This window comes from Hyaena hyaena, unplaced genomic scaffold (assembly GCF_003009895.1).
Source record: "Hyaena hyaena isolate Hyena2069 unplaced genomic scaffold, ASM300989v1 scaffold_474, whole genome shotgun sequence".
Classification (NCBI taxonomy): domain Eukaryota; kingdom Metazoa; phylum Chordata; class Mammalia; order Carnivora; family Hyaenidae; genus Hyaena; species Hyaena hyaena.
This window is the reverse complement of record NW_024081104.1, coordinates 508,175-528,702: the sequence shown is the minus strand read 5'-3', so window position 1 is coordinate 528,702 and position 20,528 is coordinate 508,175. Positions and strand designations below refer to the sequence as shown.

General features: G+C 65.0%; 2 protein-coding genes across 7 annotated transcripts in view; one reads left to right on the top strand and one right to left on the bottom strand.

The window, feature by feature from the left end:
• Nucleotides 1–6,063, top strand: part of SCRIB (scribble planar cell polarity protein) — a 19,859-nt gene extending 13,796 nt beyond the window's left edge. For 4 of the 6 annotated variants that reach the window (XM_039254031.1, XM_039254030.1, XM_039254034.1 and 1 more), the window contains 13 exons: nucleotides 1,901–2,011; nucleotides 2,099–2,146; nucleotides 2,343–2,417; nucleotides 3,302–3,370; nucleotides 3,993–4,100; nucleotides 4,189–4,348; nucleotides 4,444–4,579; nucleotides 4,670–4,855; nucleotides 4,950–5,092; nucleotides 5,178–5,215; nucleotides 5,305–5,379; nucleotides 5,555–5,606; nucleotides 5,688–6,063. In XM_039254031.1, coding sequence (XP_039109962.1) covers nucleotides 1,901–2,011; nucleotides 2,099–2,146; nucleotides 2,343–2,417; nucleotides 3,302–3,370; nucleotides 3,993–4,100; nucleotides 4,189–4,348; nucleotides 4,444–4,579; nucleotides 4,670–4,855; nucleotides 4,950–5,092; nucleotides 5,178–5,215; nucleotides 5,305–5,379; nucleotides 5,555–5,606; nucleotides 5,688–5,824 — 1,338 coding nt within the window. In that variant the 3' untranslated portion in view covers nucleotides 5,825–6,063. The remainder of the gene's footprint in view (nucleotides 1–1,900; nucleotides 2,012–2,098; nucleotides 2,147–2,342; nucleotides 2,418–3,301; nucleotides 3,371–3,992; nucleotides 4,101–4,188; nucleotides 4,349–4,443; nucleotides 4,580–4,669; nucleotides 4,856–4,949; nucleotides 5,093–5,177; nucleotides 5,216–5,304; nucleotides 5,380–5,554; nucleotides 5,607–5,687) is intronic. The other 2 variants (XM_039254033.1, XM_039254032.1) reach the window with 2 other exon arrangements.
• IQANK1 (IQ motif and ankyrin repeat containing 1) lies at nucleotides 6,005–20,528 on the bottom strand. Its single transcript, XM_039254025.1, has 13 exons — nucleotides 20,238–20,528; nucleotides 19,761–19,776; nucleotides 9,026–9,165; nucleotides 8,775–8,939; nucleotides 8,513–8,704; nucleotides 8,236–8,361; nucleotides 7,652–7,791; nucleotides 7,526–7,580; nucleotides 7,292–7,384; nucleotides 7,011–7,119; nucleotides 6,806–6,905; nucleotides 6,598–6,732; nucleotides 6,005–6,503 (listed from the first exon to the last, which is right to left on the bottom strand). Exons 1-13 carry the CDS (start codon nucleotides 20,526–20,528, stop codon nucleotides 6,200–6,202), a joined length of 1,866 nt encoding a protein of 621 aa, XP_039109956.1. The 3' UTR covers nucleotides 6,005–6,199.

Genomic DNA, 20,528 nt, shown 5'->3' with positions numbered 1-20,528 from the left:
TCACTCAGAGCCCTGTGCATCTCCCCCACTGTCCCACGACGTCTTTCGTCGCAGGGGCCTCAGTGCAGGGGTACACAGGCGGGAGCGTCTCCCCGGCCCTGACCCTGACCTTGTGCACCACGGCCCACAGCTGCTCACAACAGGCTTACCACTGTGGCCCTTCTGACGGGGCGCATGGATGGCAGTCTGTCGCGTTACCCATGGTCCCCACAGTGCTGTCCGCAGGTTTCCTCACTGCAAAGTGATTCTTTCCCCTTTGAATTTAGTATTTTGTCTGGGGATGTGGAGAGTGTTTGAATGACCGTCAGTGTTTGTTGCATCGGTGCTGTGGTCACTGCCAGTGAGGACTTTCTGAATTCCTCATTCTCCTGCGTTTATTGATTGGCTTTGTGCTGCCGCGAGGCGCCCTCCCTTCTCTGCCTTTGGATCCCACCCCCCGCCCCGAGCGCACACTCACTGGCCTCTGCCTTGTTTTACGGGTGATGGTCTGTCGCTGTGGCTGCTGGTTTTGTGCTCCGGCAGCCCCTCTAATGTGGCCCCTCTTCCTTTGAGCAATCTAGTTTCTGGGCTCATCTCACGCTCCCGCTGGCCTCTGGGCGCATCTCTCCAAGGAGCGCTGGTTCTCTCAGCGGGAAGCGGTATTGAGAAGCCAAGCTCCAGGCCCCAGTGTGGTGGTGGCGTCAGTGCCTCTCAGCAGCCGCGCTCCTGCGTGTGAGCGCGTGCGTGTTGACGCGTGTCTCTGACTGCGGAAAGGCATGCGCTTACCTTGGCACGCGCATCCCAGTGGCCTCGCAGGCCGGCCCCGCCCCGAGCACGTGGCCTCCCCGGCCAGAAGGGGCCTGGAGGCCTTGGCGCCTGTGCTTTCTGCTCCGGCACCGTGTGCGGTCGCGCTCACCCGCCTGCCTGTGGCCTTCTTGCTGCCACGTTCCAGAAGTTGAGAAGGCGGGCTCCCTGGCGTCCGTCGTTACATCCTCCACTGCTGTCGGAAGCCGAGTCCTTCCGGGGCTGCTGCTCCAGCGTTTCCCTCGAGCCCGCCTCTCGGGCGGCCTTTGCTCTCCCCATCCGGCCGCTCGCCCGTCCCAGCGCCCGGTTCGTGGCGGTGGGCCTGCCTCGCGAATGGCTCCGTCCCTTGGGTGCTTGCATCCCCGAGCCGCCTCTTCTCTGCTGTGGGCTCCCCTGTCCTCGCTCTCCATGTGGCTGGCCCCTCTCTGCCCTCCCCTCACTCACCCTTGCACTCGGGCTTCCTAAGTGCTGGCTGCGGCCGGGTAGGTGTTTCGGCGCACACCGACAGCCGCCCTCGCCCCCGCCGGTGGGGGCCGTTCACACTGGGGGGGTCCCTAGGCCGCCCCCCCCCCAGGTCCTCCTGCTGCTCACAGCCGAGCTCTCCCTCCCGTCTCGGGCTGGAGCGAACCATTCCCGTGTTTGCACCAGACACACGCTCTTGCCTGCCCTCCTCCCACCGCCCGGCCAGCCGGTACCTGCGGCTGACGGTGCCCCCCACCCGCACCGCCCGAGCTGCCGGGCCGCCTCCCCAGCGTTCCCTTTGTTTCACAATGCTTTCTGGGCGCGTGTGCTGCAGATTCCAGAGCGGCCTGGAGTTGGAACAGGGCATTTTGCCGCCAGGCACCCGCTGCTCGGTGTCCCCCCATCCCCACACTGTATGGTGGTGTCACCTCTTTCCTGGGCTGAGTGGACACAGTCGGCCTCCTCTGCCTCCTCCCACGTGTCAGAACGGCCTCTGGCGCCCGCGATGTGCGTCCATGACCTGAAGCAGATGCGGTGACAGCACAGTGTTCTGGGTGGCCAGCGGTACCGGTCACAGGTCTCCCCACCGCAGAGGCCGCACCTCGAGGGGACCCTGAGACCCGGGGTCCTGCCCTTAGCACACGCCTCTCCTTAGGTGTCCCCGGGCGTCATTGCCAACCCCTTCGCGGCAGGAATCGGCCGCCGGAACAGCCTGGAGAGCATCTCCTCCATCGACCGGGAGCTGAGCCCAGAGGGCTCTGGCAAGGTCAGAACCCCCTGCAGCTCAGCCCCAGGGGGCGGGGGCGCGAGCCTGAGGCTGGCAGTCCCTGACTGGTGTCCTCTCTGCTCTTAGGACAAGGAGCCACCGGGACAGCCCCCTCAGTGGGGGCTGGAAGCTGTGGTGAGTGTCCTGGTTCCCTAGACACTGGGCTTCTCTTCGCACTTGGGCCTGGGGCGCCGCAGGGTGCAGGGTGGACCCCGCAAGGGCCAGTAGGCAGCGGCCCAGACGCCCAGCAGGCCCTCCTTTCCCCGGCAGCAGCCCGTCCCACACTCTGGCGCACACGGCCTCTCACGCCGCTGTCTGCTCTGCTTCCCAGGGTCGGAGCCCAGAGGGTCCGAAGGTGGACCACCGAGCCCTGGCCGCCACGCCCGGCGCCGGCAGCATGCAGAGGGTCAGTGTCCAGGTCACGGCCCGGCCTGCTCTCTCGGCTGCCCTCTCAGCCCTGTCCCGCCTCGGTCCCCACTCCTCCCCAAGACCCCGGACGGCGCTTCGGGCGGGGCCCACAGGGGCACCTGAGGCAGAGGCACTCAGGGTTTGGGAGCTGGGTCCCAGGAAGCCCCCTCCCCTCAGATCCACGGAAGGGGAGACTGAGGGCTGGGGACGGGGGAGCAGAGGCAGCTGGAGGCCTCCAGAGCCACTGGGTGTCCCCCATTGGGGAAGATAGCCTAGAGCAGCTTCGAGAAGCCATGATGGAGGCCAGTGCTTGGTGGTGACAGCTGTGCTGGGCAGGCCGGACATTTGGCCCTTATTCCTCCCCCACGAGATAGAAGGAGCCCTCCGGAGGCGCCAACATGGCCGAGCAGTGGGGAGGTGTGCTGGGGGCGGGGGTCTCAGGGGCTGCCAGGGGCTGCAGTGTAGGCTTCCCTCAGCTGTGAACAGCTGAGCACTGAGAGCAGGAGCCCCCAGCAGGGGTGGGGTCTGTGTCCTCAGACCAGAAAGGCACAGCTAGCCATGGGGTGGTGGGTCAGAGCCCAGGCCGCCCTGACTCCTGCCCCTTCAGAGAACACGGGGAAGGGGGTGGCTGCCATGGGACAGCTGCCCCGCTGTGGGCAGAGCCTCCCTCCTGGCTCTGTGGGGTGCAGAGGGGATCCTGGGGGACTCTGGGCTGTGCCCTTGGGGGGACCCTTCACACCGACCGAGGAGGTGTCTCCATCCACCTGGGGGTACCCCCCAGACTGGAGTCAGATCAGGAGCTAAGAACCAGGTTCTGGCAAGCACCCCACCCCCACGAGGCCCCAACCTGGCCTGAAGCTCACTCTGGCCTGACGCCTGCAGGTCGTGTCTGGAACAGCCGGAGGGAAGGTGGCTGAGGCCCCCTGCTCCCCCTCCCCCAGCGGCCAGCAGGTGGGTACCTAGCAGGTGGGGGGCGGAGGACAGGGCAGAGGGGACAGCACCTCCCCCCAGCTGCCACTCCTGTGAGGGCACAGCCCGCCAGCACCTCCCTGGGCACAGGTGGTTGGCGATGGGGGTGGGGGTTCCCTGTGGCCCCCGGGGCGGGCGGAGCCAGGCGGTCAGGGCTGCCTCCCCTCTACCCATCCCCTCGTGTGTGAGGCCCGGCTCGGCCCTACTGAGGCTCCGTGGGTCTGCTGCGGGGGAGGGCGGGGGGGGGTGGGCACTGGCAGTGCCAGCCCCGAGGCCAGCTCCTGGCCTCTGCCCTTCCCAGCAGATGGCAGACAGGTAAGCGTCGGCCCCACGCCCCTCGGTACCTACCCTGACCGCTCTCCTTGGCTCTGTGTCTCTTTTCTGCACCAACCCCCCACCCCCTTACCTGAACCCCATCCCTCCCCGCTGCTGCCCAAAGCGGCTGAGGCCTGGCCGGGGGGGGGGGGGGCTCTGTGACCCCCAGGGATAGAGGCGACCCCCACTCTGTGAGTGCCCTGACCCCTGGTATGGGGGCGTCTCAGGCAGCTGGCAGGGACAGCCAGTGGCGACGGTCAGCACAGCTCACGTGCGCCCCGCCCCCCAGCCCCCCTCCCCGCCCTCCCCCGACGCACCGCCCACCAACGTGAAGCAGGCCTACAGGACCTTTGCAGCCGTGCCCGGCCCACACCCGCTGCAGGACGGCCCCGCCCAGGTACACCGCGGGCGGCACTCCCTTCCCTTGTGTGCGCTCGTGGGGTGCGCGCCAGGAGGGGCCGGGCCTCAGGACCCACTCTCCCCAGCCCCCCACACCTGGGCCCGTGGCCTCCCCGGAGCAGCTCTCTTTCCGTGAGCGGCAGAAGTACTTTGAACTGGAGGTGCGGCTGCCCCAAGCAGAGGGCCCCCCCAAGCGCGTGTCACTGGTGGGTGCTGACGACCTGCGCAAGATGCAGGAGGAGGAAGGTGAGCGGCCAGGAAGGTGAGAGGCCGCGGGGAGGGGGCTCCAGCCTGAGACCTGACCTGTCCTCTTTCCCCTTCCCACCCCACCCCTCCCCCAGCCCGGAAGCTGCAGCAGAAGAGGGCACAGATGATGCGGGAAGCGGAGGACCCCGGGCTCCCCCTGGACCTGGATGGGGAGGCCCCCGATGAGGAGGGGCCAGAGGCGCCGCCGCCCCGGGCCGGCCCCACCACGGGGTGAGGGGACAGCACCCAGCGGTTCCCCGGGCGCCCCTGTGCCCCCAGCACCCCACCCAGCCGGCCCTCCTGTCCCGTCTCCCATCCCAGGCTCAGCCCCTTGGCCCCCCAGCCTCCGGGAGGCAGCGCCCCGGTGCGCACGGCCAAAGCGGAGCGGCGCCATCAGGAGCGGCTCCGCGTGCAGAGCCCCGAGTTGCCCACGCCCGATCGGGCTCTGTCCCCTGCCGAGCGCCGTGCCCTGGAGGCCGAGAAGCGCGCGCTGTGGAGGGCGGCCAGGTGAGGACCCGGCGGCCCAGCGGGGCCCACCCAGCCCCCCGCTGCCCGCGGCGGCTGCACTGAGCGCCCAGCCCCGCCTCCCATTCGCTCTCAGGATGAAGTCCCTGGAACAGGATGCCCTCCGAGCACAGATGGTTCTCAGCAAGTCCCAGGAGGGCCGGAGCAGGCGCGGGCCCCTGGAGCGGCTGGCCGAGGCCCCCTCGCCGGCGCCCACCCCATCGCCCACCCCCTTGGAAGGTCTGTGTCCTGGTGGGGGAGGTGGGGGGCCTGCCCTGCAGCCCGCACCTCCCTCAACGCCCCCTTCTTGTCCCCCCCTCGCCAGACCTTGGCCCCCAGACCAGCACCTCCCCCGGACGCCTGGTGAGGAGCCTGCGGTCAATGCCTGTCCCGTACCCCCTCGCCCCTCCCCCCCTTCACGCTCTCTCTCTCCCTCATGCTGTCCTTTCGAGGCCTTGTCTGGGAGGAAGTTTGACTACAGGCTGTTCGCAGCCCTGCCCTCTTCCAGGCCGGTCTATGACCTGCAGGTACAGGCCCTTCCGCGGGACAGCCGCACGCGGCTCCTGCCGCCTCTCCACCGGGCCTGTCCCGCTCTGCCTCGGGTCCTGTCGCGCGGGTGCGGGGACCCCCACCCCAGCTCTCGGGGGCGGTCGCAGACAGGCCTGGGCTGCAGTCCTGACCTGACCCTTCTCCCCACCGCAGTCCCCGGATTTTGCGGAGGAGCTGAGGTCCTTGGAACCGTCTCCGGGCCCTGGTGAGTGGCACGTGAAACCCGGGGGTCCCCCCCAGGCCACCCGGCCCCCTCCCAGCTCACTGTCCTGCCTCTGCCCACCAGGCCTGCAGGAGGAGGATGGAGAGGTGGCCGTGGTGCTTCTGGGCAGGCCCTCCCCAGGCCCCGAGGAGGTGACACTGTGCAGCAGCCGCCGCCCCATCCGGCCAGGGCGCCGCGGCCTGGGCCCAGTGCCCTCCTAGAGTCCTGGGTGCCTACCCTGACTCGGGTGGGGGGAGGGGTGCCCTGCCAGCACCACCACCCAGCCCCTGCCCCGAGTCTTTTAACCTGGGTGTTAGCGTTTTAAAGAGACCCCTCAGGAGTTCCGGCCGCCGACTAACTACCCCGTCCCCGCCCCGTTGGCAAGACTGTAACTAGTGACGTTTGTACAACCAAAGACTCTATTTTGTGGTTTAAGAAGAATAAAGTTGACTACGTTTTACCTCCTGTCTGTCTGCCCACCCACACCCCACGGCTGGGGTCCAAGGGGAACCCTGAACCGCCAGACCGTCCCCCATCCCGTGCGCACAGCGGATGCGCGTGCGGTCCTGGGCAGGGGGGTGGCACGGCCCCAGGTGCTAGAGGCCCCCGCGGGGCGGCCGCACGCGCACCGGGAGCAGCACCCGCAGCGATTCCTCGGGCGGCCGCGGAGCCCTGGTGACGAAGAAGAGGCGGAAGTGCCGCAGGCGCGCCTCCTGGAAGCTGGCGGGGCCGTTCTCGGGGCCGTCGCGGGGCCGCACCAGCGACAGGAACCGCTCCTGCTCCAGGAGCCCGCGGCCCAGCAGCTCCTGCGCCAGGCCCGGCCGCACGGCCTCCAGCTGCTGCCGCACGGCGGGGAGCAGGTCCAGCTCGCCCAGGTCGAACACCAGCGGCTTCCCGTTCCTGCAGGGCAGGCGGCTCTGAGGGGCCCGGCAGAGAGGCCCCTGCCCCCCCCGTCCCGTGTCCCCCCCACGTCCCCTGTGTCCCCCCCCCTTACCTGAGCGCCCCCAGCAGTGCCAGCCGGATCCTCTCTGGCCGCAGGTGCTCCGGGTTCACCGCGTCCACATAGTTGGTGTCCTGGTAGCGCAGGAAGGTGGCTGCCTGGCCCGAAGGGTCGATGACAAGAGGCCACCTGGGAGCAGTCACCAGGTCACTGCCATCCCCCCAAGCCCTCGGCTCGCCGTCCCCCAGCCCGGGCCACTGACCTGCCATCGGTGCGGATGCGGTCACCCACGTCCTTCATTAGTACGTCGTGCAGCTCGGTGACCTGGCACTTCAGCCCGGGCGCCACCTCTTCCTCCTCCCCTGTGGGGTCATGCAGCGGTGGTGCCACAGGAGGACCCAGTGCCCGCCCGGGGAACCCCCCGGGCCCCGCCCCCCCCTGCCCGGCCCCCCCCAGGCCCCGCCCACCCTCCTCGGTCTGCTCTCGCAGCTCCAGCCTGGCCAGGGCCAGCGTCTCCTCCGCCTTCTGGGCCTCCAGCCGGAGCCCATCCACGTGGGCCTCCGCGTCCTTGATGGCCTGGAGGAGGGGCCCCCGCTCCACTCAGCAAGGCTTTACGCCTCCACGCGGGACAGCCCGTACACCCAGGGAGGGGACAGTGGCCTCTTTCCACCCCAGGAAGCAGCTCCCAGAGGGGGACAGCCCTCGCTGGGGGCGGGGACACCCCAGGCCCCAGAGGGAGAAAACCCACCTGCAAGGTGAGCTCCGTGTGGCCCAGGCGCCTCCCCTCACACTTGTCGTGCTCCGTGATCCGCTGGTTGAGCTCACAGTAGGCCTGCTGCAGCTGGGCGGGTGGCGCAGGCAGGGCTGGCCGGGGCCCTCCACACGGGTGGGGGGGGTCCCCATCCTTCCGAGCCGGCGGCCTGCAGGGCGCCCCCCTGCCCATCCCCACGACCCATCACCCATCGCCCAGGCTCCCGCTCACCTCTTTGTGGCGCCGCTGCTGTTCCCTAGTCAGCTGCTGCACCCGGAGCTTCAGGCTAGGGTGGGAGGGCCAGGCCTGCTCAGAGGCGCCCCCTGCCGCCACCCCCCAGCCCTGCCCCCGCCGCACCGCTCGGCCTGCGCCTCCTGCAGCCGCTCCGCCTCCTGGGCCCGGCGCTGCTGCTCGGCCTCCATGCTCCGGAGCATGGCCTCCGTGAGGCCCAGGTCCCAGGACCTCAGCACGCTAGCCACGGTGTCCAGGGAGGCCACCTAGTGACAGACGACACTGGTGAGGAGCTCAGCGCACGTCTCCGTGCTCTGGGCGGGGGGTCACTGGGACTCCCCCGTTTAGAGAAAAGGGCTCCAGGGGTCCCAGCTCGCTCTCCGTGGGCTCCAAGCCCTGACGGTCACGGCGCAGCTGCCCCCAGACAGACACCCGTGGCTCCTCTGGGCCTCCCCCCCAAGACCACACAGGGTCTCCACGTCCCTTTCCCAGACCCCCCGCAGAAGCAGGCGTCCACTGCCCGGGTCACCGCGGGCACTGCCGCTTCCAGCATGCGGTTCCCACCCTCCCCTGCCGCCCGCGGACTCAGCCGCAGACCCGGCAGGCGCCCCCTGTCTCAAGCCTCCCCACCCCCAGGGGCCAGGGCCGCCCCCCCAAACCCCGACCACCGACCACCGTGGGAGGCGAGTGCTCCCGCAGCACTCACACACCTGCTCGGGGGTGCTCCCGTCTTCTGCGTACACCCGGGGGTCCGCTCCCAGCTCCAGAAGCACCTCCACCGCCTCCAGGTGCCCCCCGAAGGCCGCCCGGTACAGCGGCGTCCGGCCGTATGCGCCCTACGAGAGGGGCTCGGAGCGAGGCGGGGGGAGGGGGCTGCGCCCTGCGAGAGGGGCTCGGAGCGAGGCGGGGGAGGGGGGGCTGCGCCCTGCGAGAGGGGCTCGGAGCGAGGCGGGGGGGGGCTGCCCCCGCCCCCGCCCCCGCGCCCACCTTGCTGTTGGGGTTGGCGCCCTGCTCGGCCAGCAGCCGGATCGCCAGGGGCTGCCCGCCGGCCGCCGCCTCGGACAGCGGCGTGTTCCCGCTGCGGTCCTCGCTGTCCACCAGGGCCACGCGGCCGCGCCGCCGCAGCGCCAGCCCCGCCTCGTCGCGGCCCACGCCCTCGCGGCTCAGCAGCTCGTCCGCCTGCGCGGGGCCCGCGGTCACCGCGCGCGTCCCGGGGCCGCCCCGCCCCCCCCCCCGGCCCCCCGCGCACCTCCCGCAGGACGGCCTGGATCTCGCCCAGGTCCCCGGCGAAGGCCGCCTCCCGCAGCCGCGCCCCGCGCCGCCGCTCCTCCTGCCGCCGCCGCTCGGCCGCCGCCTCCGCCTCGCGCCGCCGCCGCGCCGCCTCCTGCTCCCGCCGCACCAGCGCCACGAAGGCCTGCGGGCGACCCGACCGGGGAGTCGCCGCCCGCCCGGCCGTCGGGGCCCCGCCCCCGAGCCCCCCGCCGCTTCCGGCGGCCTCACCTCCCTCTGCAGCCGGTCCATCCGCTCCAGGTAGTCGCGGTGCTCGCGGCGGCGGGCGGCCAGGGCCTTTCTGGCCAGGAGCTGCCGGAACGCGCACTGGATGACCGTGGCGGCTCCATCTTCCGCGGTTGGCCCTGGGGCTGCAGAGAGGGCGCAGGGGTCCCGGTCCCCAACGAGGCCCACACGCAGCCACCGGGACCCCAGCACCAGGTGCGCGCGACCAAAGGACGGAAACGTTCTAAACTCCACAGACGCAGGGGACGCCTGGCTGCCAGGCTGGCAGAGCAGTTACTCTGGATCTCAGGGTCGTGAGTTCGAGCCCCAGCATCTTGGGTGTGGAGACCGCCCAAAATTTTTTTAAATCGGTAAATGCGGCGGCACCAGAATAAGCCACCAGCAGAGAGCAAGGGCAGAGGAGTGAGCCAGGCAAGCAAAGTAGAGGCGGGACCCCCAGCTCCTGACCTCCCCCCCCAGCCCCCCCTACCCCCGGCAGACACAGATAGGACCCCAGGAGCCCCTGCTTCCGACGACCAGCTGGAGGCACTAGTAGGAAACCAAGAAGTGGTGAGAAACACACCCAGGTGAAGGCCGCCACGCTCGCCCCACAGGACCCCTGCGACACCCCCCCCCCCACACCCCCTCCCAGCATGCAGAGACGGGGGTCTCCCAAGCCCACGGGGACTCGGACGAAAGAGCCCGAGGTGCCTGCGGCCTGTGCTCCATTTCCCTGCACCGCCGCCCGCCTCACACCTGCCGCCCCGCAGACTCCAAGGGGTGGGGGGAGGCGAGCTCTGCGCCCCACAGGTGATCATGGGAACCCCGCCCGCACTGCCCGCCGGCCCTGCCCACAGCTCCCTGCCCACCTGAGGTCGGGGGGCTTCACCTCTCTGGGCCTCCGTGTCCGTTTGCAAAACAGGGTACCACTGGTGGCAACACACCACAGGGCCCTTGCTGGCTCCCAAAAGTTAGTCAGTGCTCGGCGCGGGCCCCCGGGCTCCTCCGGGCGGCAGAGTGTCGGAGCCGTAACCACAGTCAGTGGGAAAGAACCGAAGGCAACCACAGCGCGAGCCCAGGGCGCTGGGCCACGAAGGCGGCCGCTGCCTCAGAGCACTGAGCCGATGCAGGAGTGCCAGAGGGGGACTCAGTGTGACAAGGGGTCAAAGGGCGGGGACGGTCCTGCGGACCAGTGAGCGAGGACTGAAAGTGGACAAAATGTGTGGAGACAGGGAGGCAAGGACGAGGGTGAGAACAGTTAGGGTCTCTGACAGTTCAGTCTCCGCAGCAGAGAGAGAAACCCTCCCGACGTGCATCTTACAGGCGACAAAACCCACGCCAGGGCACAGGGCTACGGGGCCAGACGCGCCCCGACTAGGCTGCGGGGCCTGAGAACAACAGCACAAGGCACGTCTGCGCCCGGAGCGGTCAAGCAGCCAGCGTGGGCTTCTCCTAAGACGCCGGCGGCGACAGGAAAGGTCACGGTCGGGGGCTCAGGGTCCACAGGACTGAAGGGAAAGGAGCTGAAGGCCCACACGGCGCTCTTGTCCCGCCGGTGGAGCGGGGCGTTCAGACCCACAGACAAGCCACGGTGGCCACAAGGCGATGCGGGGCACGGGGTGCGAGCAGGGCTCGTCCGGGCTTGGGCTCAGCTGACGGCAACAGCGCAGGTCGGGAGACGCACGCTGAGCACACGACTGGTGGCTGATCTGGGTCCTGTCTGGCACCGGGCCGGGCAGGAACCTGAAGGAGACCAGTCTCTGGGAAATGAAGTTCCTCCCGGGAACCGAAGCCTCAGCCGCAGCCCCACTCAGGCCTTGCTGGGACCCGGATCAGGGGCCGCCCCTGGACCTGATGCGCACCAGGGACAAAACAGATCTTCCCCGGAGGCCCAGCGCTGTCCTCCGCGGTAAACAACAGAAACAAACCCAGACAGAGCAGGTAAGGAGTTCTGGACACGGGCTTCAGGTCTGAGTGATACATTCTGCGGATTAAAAGACATTAAAATTAAAAAGCTTTGGGGCGCCCGGGCGGCTCAGTCAGTTAAGCATCCAACTTCGGCTCAGGTCATGATCTTGTGGTCCGTGGGTTCGAGCCCCGCGTCGGGCTCTGTGCTGACAGCTCAGAGCCTGGAGCTGCTTAGGATTCTGTGTCTCCCTCTGTCCCTCTCTCAAAAATAAACAAACATTAAAAAAAAAAAAAAGTTTGGCCACAGGGGCGCCTGGGCGGCTCAGTTGGCCAAGCGTCCAACTTCAGCCCAGGTCATGATTTCCGGGTTCCAGCCCCAAGCCGGGCTCTGTGCTGACAGGGCGGAGCCTCTTCCGGATCCTCTCTCCCTCTCTGTCCCTCCCCTGCTCATGCTTTCTCCCTCTCTCTCAAAATAAATAAACTTAAAAAAAAAGTTTGGGCAGAGAACTGGAAACAATAATAATAAAGAATAATAAAGAACCAAATGGAAATCCAAGAAGGTAAAAACACAAAACCTGAAGTTGAGGGCTCAGTGATCAAGCCTAACGGGGTGTCAGACACAGTTGAAAGCAGAACGAGACACCCGCGACAAGGCACACGTGGGGACGCCGGCTTAAAGGGGCAGAGACGGAAGGAAAGGTCTAGTGGTGTCAAGTTGCAGACCTAAGGCGCAGGGAAGAGGCAGCGACAGTTAAAGAAAACTTCTTAAAGCTAAGACATCAACTCACAGCTTTGACATGTGTTACAAATTCCAAGCAGGACAAGTGGGAAAACAAGCAGAGGCTCACAGCACACGACGTTCAAGCTGCGATAAACTAAAGACGGCAGGAAAAGTCATTAAATTCAAGGGCGAAAAGGTCTATTACCTTCAGAGGGATTTAAAAAAAAAAAAAAGGCAAAACAAACACACCTTTGGACAAAGCCGAAAGGGGACTCAGGCGCTGGGGGGGGGGGGGGGGGGGGGGGGGGGGGGGGGGGGGGGGGGGGCAGAGAGACCACCCGGCGTGGGTGGGTGGGTGTGCCCCCAGCAGCTCTGCCACCGCAAACACACACACCGGAGTTAGAACACATCCGAGGGCCTGTGCTCGGAGGAGAGCGGGGGTCATTCAAAGTGCTGAGGTCCGAGCCACGTCAGGACGGGGGGACAGTCCCACCGGACGTGAAAACTCCAGGACGGGCGTGACGTCCGGGACCCGCTGCTGGCCCACACGGTGTGGCCCAGGCAGGGGGCGTGGCGTCCGGCACTTACCCACGCTCTGCAGGGCCCCTGCCCCGGAGACCCTGCTGCTGCGGCCCCTTGAGAAGGTCAAGGGGGGTCACGCAGACGCCTGACCCGCGGGAGACGACAAATGCGTGCGTCTTCCATTATTAAGTTTGTGGACACTTGTTAGGCAGCAATAGAAAATACAAAGTTATGCCCAACTGCTAGTGGTGGGTAAAGTCGAAGGTAACAAGCGTCACTGGGGCTAAAGAACATTCCAGACGGGAAAGGAGCAGTCAGCCAGGCAGTACGGCTCCTGCAAACGCGTCCACATCTGCTGGCAGGGCTTCGGACTCCGCGGAGTAAAACTACGGAGAGAAACTGATGAATCTAAAATCACAGTAGGGGGCGCCCTGGAGGCTCTGTCGGTTAAGCTCCAACTTCTGCTCAGGTGCTGATCTCGAGGTTCGTGAGTTCGAGCCCGCCGTGGGGGCTCTGTGCTGACAGCTCAGAGCCTGGAGCCGCTTCAGATTCTGTGTCTCCCTCCTACTCTCTCAAAAATGAGTAAACGTTAATAAATAAAATCAAAGTAGGAATTTGAGCTCATCTCTCTCAGTAGTTGTCAGAAGAGACCAATAAGCCAGTAACGACACAGGAAATGTTACATGACAGCTAACAGTCTGCCTGGCTGACATGCTGAAAACACTGATCCCTGTCACCACGGGATCCTGTGGCCGAGGGCCCGGTCACCACTGGACCCCGTCACCGAGGAACCCTGCTAATGAGGGTGCACAAGGCAGGCCGAGGGCCGGGCACAAGCCGGCCCCGCCCCAGGCGGGACGTGGGTCACGTTCCTCAGGCACTCCTGGCTGCCCAAGGACAGAGGACAGGAGAGAAAACGAATGACTAACTGATAAGAGATCACAGTCTGCAGGCGGACCTGAGTCTCCATCAGTTTACAAACATCTTAGTAAGTTACAAGAAAAAGGCGTCTTATCAGCGGCCTCATCCCAGGAACTGCCTACTGCATCAGGGTTAACGCTTTGCCAGAGGGAAGAACCCTCTTCAGCGCGTGAAAACCCCTTCAAGAAGCTTCCTCGATGTCATCGCCCCGACTGCACACTTTACCCCTTTAGGAGGCGGCACTCCGCGTGACCCCAGGGCAGCTCTCCGGCCCGGGGCCTGTCCCCGCGCTTTCATAAATCATCTTTTTGCACCAAAGACGTCTTCAAGAATTCTCTGCCCCCCCATCACCCCCGAACCTCATCACCTGTCACCACGGTTAAAGTTAAAATCAAATCAGAAAAAATTAACCAGAGATACCTGTATATTTAGAAATCCTGAAATAGATTTTATAATAAGCCACGGGTCAGAGGAGAAAACAGTGAAAACTATAAAGTACGTTGAAGTAAATGTCCAGGGCGCGTGTGGGCCCCGCTGCGCGGTTGGAGGGCGCCAAGCACCTTCCGGGGGCGACGGCTCCTTCTGGATCGGGCAGAGCAGCAGAGCCCGAGGAGGAAATAAGCTTTTGCCATTTTAAGGTTTTGGGTTTTTTTTAATGTTTTACTTATCTTTGAGAGAGAGAGAGAGAGAGGAGGGAGGGAGGGAGGGAATGCAGGTGCACACCTTCACACACTTTACAAAAGTTCACTCGCAATAGATCGAAGACCAGGGGCGCCCAGCCTGCGATTCCTGATCTCAGGGTTGTGGGTTCGAGCCCCACACTGGGTGGAGAGATTACTTAAAAAACTAAAAAAAAATTTAAAAATGGATCACAGCCCTAAATGTAAAGTGCAGAACTCTATCTGAAGCTCCTAGAGGATGACACAGGAGAATCACACAGTAGGTATGGTGATTTTCAAAAGCAACATCAAAGGCACCACCCAGGAAAGAAATCACTGATACGCTGGACTTCATTCACGTTAAAAAACTCTTGCTCTGCAAAAGACAGTGCCAGAGAGTGAGAAGACAAGCCACAGGCGGGAGAAAATATTTGCAGAAGACACATCTGGTAAAAGCATGTTACCCAGGGGCACCGGGGGCTCGGTAGGTTACACGCCCCACTCTTGATTTCGGCTCAGGTCAGGCTCCGAGGGTTCATGAGTTTGAGTCCTGCCTGCTTGGGACGCTCGCTCTCTCTCTCTCCCTCTTGAAATGAATAAATAAACTCAAAAAATAAATAAATAAAAACAACCACATTATCCAGAGTATACAAAGAACTCTTGAAACTCAACAGTATGGAAACAAATAACACAGTTAAAAACTGGGCCAGAGGCCTTCACAAACACCTTATCAAAGAAGATAAACAGATGGCAGATAAGCATGGAAAAGATGCTCCACATCATATGTTATCTGGGAAATGCAAATTAAGACACCGAGCTCCACCCACACACCTGCTAGAAGGGCCCAAATCCAGAGCATCCAACAGCCCCAGATGCTGGTGAGGACGCGGGGCCACAGGGACGCTCATTCGTGGCTGGTGGAAAGTGGAACGTGGCAGCCACTTTGGAAGACAGTTTGGAGATTTCTTATAAAATTAAACATCTTCTGACCACCTAATCCTGGAGTCATGCTCCTTGCTGAAACCTAAAGGAGATGAAAACTTGTGTCCACATAACAACCTGCACACGGTGTTTATAGCAGCTTCATCCAGAGTCCCCCAAACCCAGGACAGCCCCGGTGTCCTTCAGCAGGTGAATCCGAGTCCCCCAAACCCGGGACAGCCCCGGTGTCCGTCAGCGGGCGAGTCGGAGTCCCCCAGACCCGGGACAGCCCCGGTGTCCGTCAGCGGGCGAGCCGGAGTCCCCCAGACCCGGGACAGCCCCGGTGTCTGTCAGCAGGTGAGCGGATAAACAACCTGTGGTCCATGTGGACCACGGGATGCTAGTCGGCACTAAGTAGAAATGGGCTGTCGAGCCAGGAAGAGGCAGGAGGGACCCTCGATGCGTGTTCCGAGGTAACAGTAGCCAGTCTGAGAAGGCTACACACGGCATGACACCAAGTCTGCGACATTCTGGAAAAGGCAAAACCGTGGAGACGGTAAAAGATGAGAGGGGGCCAGGGGCTGGGGGGACGGGAGGGACGGTCAGCACAGATTCGGGGCAGTGAAACTGCTCCGTGTGACACTCTGACAGTGGGCACACGTCCTTACACACCTGTCCGAACCCTCAGCACGCACGGGCCGAGAGTGAGCCCTGAGGGAAACTGTGGATGCCGGGTGCTGCTGAGGCGTCCCGATCAAGTATCCACGTACGTTCACCGACTGGGACACGGGTACCACTCTGCCGGCGATGTTGACAACTGGGGCGATGGTACACGAGTGGGGGCAGGGGTGCACGTGAGGTCTCTGTGCTGAACCTGAAAGTGCTTTAGAAAATAAAGCCTTAACTTGAGCAGGAAGGCAGGACTCGAGGAGAGCGGGAGTGGGCGTCCCTGCGCCTCCACTGAATCCTCCTGTCTGGCCTCTGCAGAAAACGAGTAAGAGTGGAAGACGATGGACCACAATGACCTTGAACGGGTGGCAGGACAGGTCAGATGTGCTGTGCGGAAGTGGTGCCTTCACGGGAGCAGAGGGCCACGGCCTCTGGCAGACCGCACGCCACACCCATGCGCTGTGCCCCGCTCTCGATCCCTGTCACCGGGAGGACGTGGCCGCGGCGGTGCGTCCCAGCCCTGTGTCGGGCTTTCCACGTACCATGAGGCATGGGGGCTGCGGGAGGCACACACCGGCCCCTGCAGAGGTGCTCACGTCCTGCTGCCTGGAGCCGGGGAATGTGCTGGTTCCACGCAAGAAGGAATTAAGACTGAAGATGGGGGGGGCGCCTGGGGGCTCCGTCGGCTGAGCGTCCGACGTCGGCTCAGGTCAGGATCTCACGGTTCGCGGGTTTGAGCCCCGCGTCGGGCTCTGTGCTGACAGCTCAGAGCCTTGAGCTGCTTCACATTCCGTGTCTCCCTCTCTCTGCCCCTCCCCCGCTCATGTTCTGTTTCTGTCTCAATAATAAATATAGAAAAAAATTTTTTGAGAAAAAAAATTTTAAAAAGACTGAAGATGAAATGAAGGCTGCTAATAGCTGACCTTAAAGTTCCAAGATCCGGTGGGACAGTGCAGGTAGATCCCATGTAATCACAGGCTTCTTAAAAATGGAAGAGAGCAAGGCGCCTGGGCAGCTCGGTCAGTTGAGCGTCTGACCCTTGATTTTGACTCAGGTTATGATCTCAAGGTCGTGGGTTCAAGCCCCATGTCGGGCTCTGGTGCTGACACCATAGAGCCTGCTGGGGATTCTCTCTGCCCCACCCCTGAGCATGCATTCTCTCTCAAAATAAACTTAAGAAAAAGGGACGGGGTGGGGGGGGGCAGAAGAGCCCAGAGGGAGCTCTGACTGGGACGCCGGCCGGCCAGCCGAGGCCCCGCTCCCCTGGGGGTGGGGGGGGCAGGGCCAAGAGCGTGGTGGGGGAAGGGCAAGGACACAGACGCCTCCGGAACCTCCAGAAAGGACCTCGGTCTTGCCGTGCCGAGCCCGTGCTGGACTCCTAAGCTACAGCGCGTGTGCCGGCTGTCACAGCCACTGTGGGAAGCGGACACGGGAACCCAGGTCTTCCTGCATCTCCCGGATCCGGGGGCAGCGGGAGGCAGAACCACGCCGGTGACGTCTCGAGGGTTCATAAACCCAGGACGTGTCGGGACATCCCAAGGTAAAAGAGGAATGGCTGTGCCTTGTACCCACTTCTTGCTTCCAGGAAGAAGCCCAGGAGCGGGCAGGCCCTCAGGCCCTCAGAACACTGCCCGCCCCGCCCACTGAGAGACGCAGAAGGCTTCTGGCCCCAGCAGAGCCCGGAGGCTGTGGCCGAGGCGTGGCTGCCATACTGGGGCCACGTCCTGAGCAGGCCAGCCCTGCTGGAGGGGACCGTGGGGAGAAGGATGCCGTCCGCCAAGCCCGGGGGACAGCCGCAGGCTCTAGAGTAAGGCTCTGCCTTCCAGGCCAGAACACCATTCCTGGTTTGGCGCCGGTGGAGACGGGGGTCCGGCTGGGGCAGCAGGGGACGTGCAAACCGGGCAGCCCGTCGCCACCTGCGGTCCTCACCTGTGGACCCCAGCACGGGGCAGACGCAGTGACGATCCACTGCGTGCTGGGAATGAGGCACCAAGGAGGCACGGGTACATTCCGTGACCCCCTCTCTCCTGGAGGATGGACGCCCCTCCTGAGCCCACGGCCACGGCCTCCTGGGAGGAGAGGAGGCGGAGGGAAGACTCGCAGTTGATGCACAGACGGCTCAGCCCTGCGATCACTGCCCTATTCCCACTCCTCTGTCGGGGGGACCCTCAAGAATGGCGGCGGAGGGGATCCACCTGGTCACCCCTCCCCATGGGTGGAAAGAGAGGCCCCTGGTGTGTGCAGAAAACGGGACCAGGACACTGGCGAAAGGCCTGGCGGGCTCCTCAGGAGCCCCAGCTGACCGTGACCGGGACAACGGAGCCGCGCAGGTCTGGGAAGACACGCGGATGGGCACGCGCCAGGGGCTGGCTCTGCGTCTCACCGGGACACCCCCAGACAGAGCCCACTGTGGAGCACACGTCGGACACGCAGGTGGACAGCACAAGCGTCCTATGAGTGTCAGCCGGCCACCCGGTGCCGATGCGCGGGCCTGCAGTGCGCGGACCGGCCGTGGTGGAGGGGACGCCGGTGACACTCGGACCCGACAGCATGAGGCCCTCTCACGGAGGCTGATGCAGATCGGATGCTGTCCTGCCCGGGAAGCCTTCTCTATGGCAACTCACGTCAGAGATTTGGGGGGCGGCAAGGAGCCTGGGGAAGGCGCCCTCAGAGCGTGAAAACAGATGTGTGTGGTGCTGGCCGGGCTCCCCGCTGCGGAGGCGGCTCTGGGTTAGCAGATGGACCCGGGGGCCTGTTCCCAGGGCTCAGGAGTCACGTCCCCACGGCAGCAGGGCAGGGCCGCGCGCACCCTCAACCTCCGGGTGCCCAGGTCTGACCGCACTGCCATGCAAAGGGGACATCATTTACTTTGGCTGACGTGGGTTCCGATGGGGAGGCTCCTACTGGGCCGCCGCCCCCGCGGCCGTCTCCACTGACCCGCTCACCCCCGAGGGCCAGGCCCAGCCCCCGCCCGCAGCAGCAGGAGGCGGTGCAGCGGCCTGTCGGGTCTCGGCCTGCACCCCAGAACAGCCGGGCTTAGGGAAGAGCGGAGGGGCCTGCTGGAGGCTCGGGGCCCCCACCTCGTCAGGACGGGTGCTGCCTGGAGAATTCGGCGGGAGCCCGCTGCTCACTACGGAAACTGAAACAGAAGGCAGGGAATGACATCTGTCCCTCCTTCCCCAGACAATGAGTGTGACCTAAGTGTGGAGGACTTCTCCCCAGGAGTCTGGGTCTTGTGAAAGTCACACCAGGCCACGGGCTCGGTAGCGACAGCTCTCTGTGGGGCTCCGAGGTCAAGTACGGCCAGCACCAGCTTCTGGTGACAGAAGGGACGTCCTGCTCAGACTTCGTCTCAGGCCCGACCTTGCCTGTGTCCTCTACTCCCTATCACTGCTGCCTCTTCCCCAGCTCAAATCTCCAGCTAATAAATACCCTTCCAGTACATTCCATTTCTACTTAAATTGCATAGAATCTGCTCCTTCTGCACAGAACCCAGACCGTGATGAATACGTCGGACACACACAGCTCTTATAAAACCATCAGCTTTTACACACGTCCTGCGGTCCACCCCTGGCCTCAGGACCAGGTCAGGCGCCTGGTCCTGGCCCTTGGTGTGTGGGCGGGGTGCTGGAGTTTGTCCTGGGGCCAGGCCAGCACCACCCGCACAAGACCAAGTCTGTGCGGGGTGTGAGACCCGATGCTCTCCGGGGAACAGACTGGAAGTAAAATGGGAGTCAGGAGGCAAAAAGCCCAGGGCCAGGGCAGAAGCGGGGGAAGGAAAAGAAACAGAACACAAAGGGCTCTCTGTGGGCACAGGGCCTGGGCACAGGGCCACCAGGGAGCAGTCTTGGGAGACTGGACAGCAGAGAGGAGGGGTCTGCGCTTGGATGCACTGGTGACTTCGGGGACACCCAGGAGAGAGCTGGGGGGCTGCAGCTGGATAGGGGCTTGGGCGCAGGAGGACGGCTCCGTAAAGACACAGCCCCGGAGGCCACAGCGGAGGCTGCGCGCGCTAAGACTGCCTGGGACGGGCCCAGGCACCCACGAGAGAGCAGGAGAGGCAGGGCCGGACACTAAGGCGGTGCCTTCCCTCCAGTGCCTGGGACACCCGCCTCCGGCAGGCCCCGCTGGGGGACGGACCCAGTCGTCCGACGTTAAAGTCGTGAGGCAGAGAGACTCTCCTGGGAGGCGGACACGGTTCAACCCGCCCAGCCCCTCCCCTCCGCGGGAAAGCAGGAGGCCGGAGGCCTCAGAAAGGGAGGGCCCGGCTTCCACCTGCTGTGGGGGGGGGGGGGTGGAACGCGGCTGCACGACCACCCGCGTGCATGCACACGCACACGCGCCGCCCGGCCCCGGGCAGCCCCCTTCCTGACCGCCCACCCCCAGTCCTCCCCCTCCCCGCCGGCCCCCAGGCTCTCACCTACGGGGGTTTCAGTCTGCTAGGCAGTTAGTTGCCTCCTGGCTGTTAAGGAGCGCCCGCCTGGAGCATCGCCCTCCACGGAAGCACGGCATCGCCCCTGGGGTGCCGCGGGGGGGCGCCGGTGAGCTCGGCAGCCCCGCCCCTGCACCTGGGTCCCGAAGCCCCAGCTGCGCGAGCCCAGGTGCGGCGACGTCTGCGGTGGGAGGAGCCGCTGGTCGCCCCACCCCCACGGCTGCCCCGCGTCTGGCGCCCAGGGCTGAGTGGGAGGACTAGGAAGGTGCTCCCAGCAGCGCTGCCCAGGCAAACCAGTCAAGCCAGTGTGGCAGAGCTGGCTGGGATGGGGCCCTGGGCGTGGGCGTGAGTCAGCGGCCCCAGGCTGGGGAAACGCTGGGGCGGAGGCCGTCTGGGGCCTCCTCCCAGCAGGAAGCCCAGGGGACGCCAGCACTCGGCTGGCCCTGTGCGCACCCGCCCCCCCACCCAAGGTCCGTCCCTGGGGATCCAAAGGCCTTTGCAGCTGGACCCCCAGCGAGAGGCATCAAGAGCCCGGGCGCCAGCCCAGAGCAGACTGGACTCTTGCTTGCTGCCCTCCTCAGCCCACAAAATGCCTATCAAGGCCCCGTGTCTCCCCTCAGCCCCCAGCAAGGGGCCACCACGCTGGGCGAAGAGCTCTGTCACCTCCACAGAGCACCCCAGGCAAGCGTGGGCCCCTGTGGGGCTCCTCTGGCCGGCTGGGGGGCTGGGGTGCTCAGTGTGGGCTGGAGCTCCCAT

Bases quoted from the DNA above. Each gene is read 5' to 3' on its own strand.
- IQANK1 (XM_039254025.1), bottom strand. From the start codon at position 20,528: ATGGGAGCTCCAGCCCACACTGAGCACCCCAGCCCCCCAGCCGGCCAG. The intron at 8,940-9,025 runs GTGAGGCCGCCG...GGTCGCCCGCAG, and splicing joins TGGACCGGCTGCAGAGGGAG to GCCTTCGTGGCGCTGGTGCG. The intron at 7,120-7,291 runs GTGGGTTTTCTC...CCCCTCCTCCAG, and splicing joins ACACGGAGCTCACCTTGCAG to GCCATCAAGGACGCGGAGGC.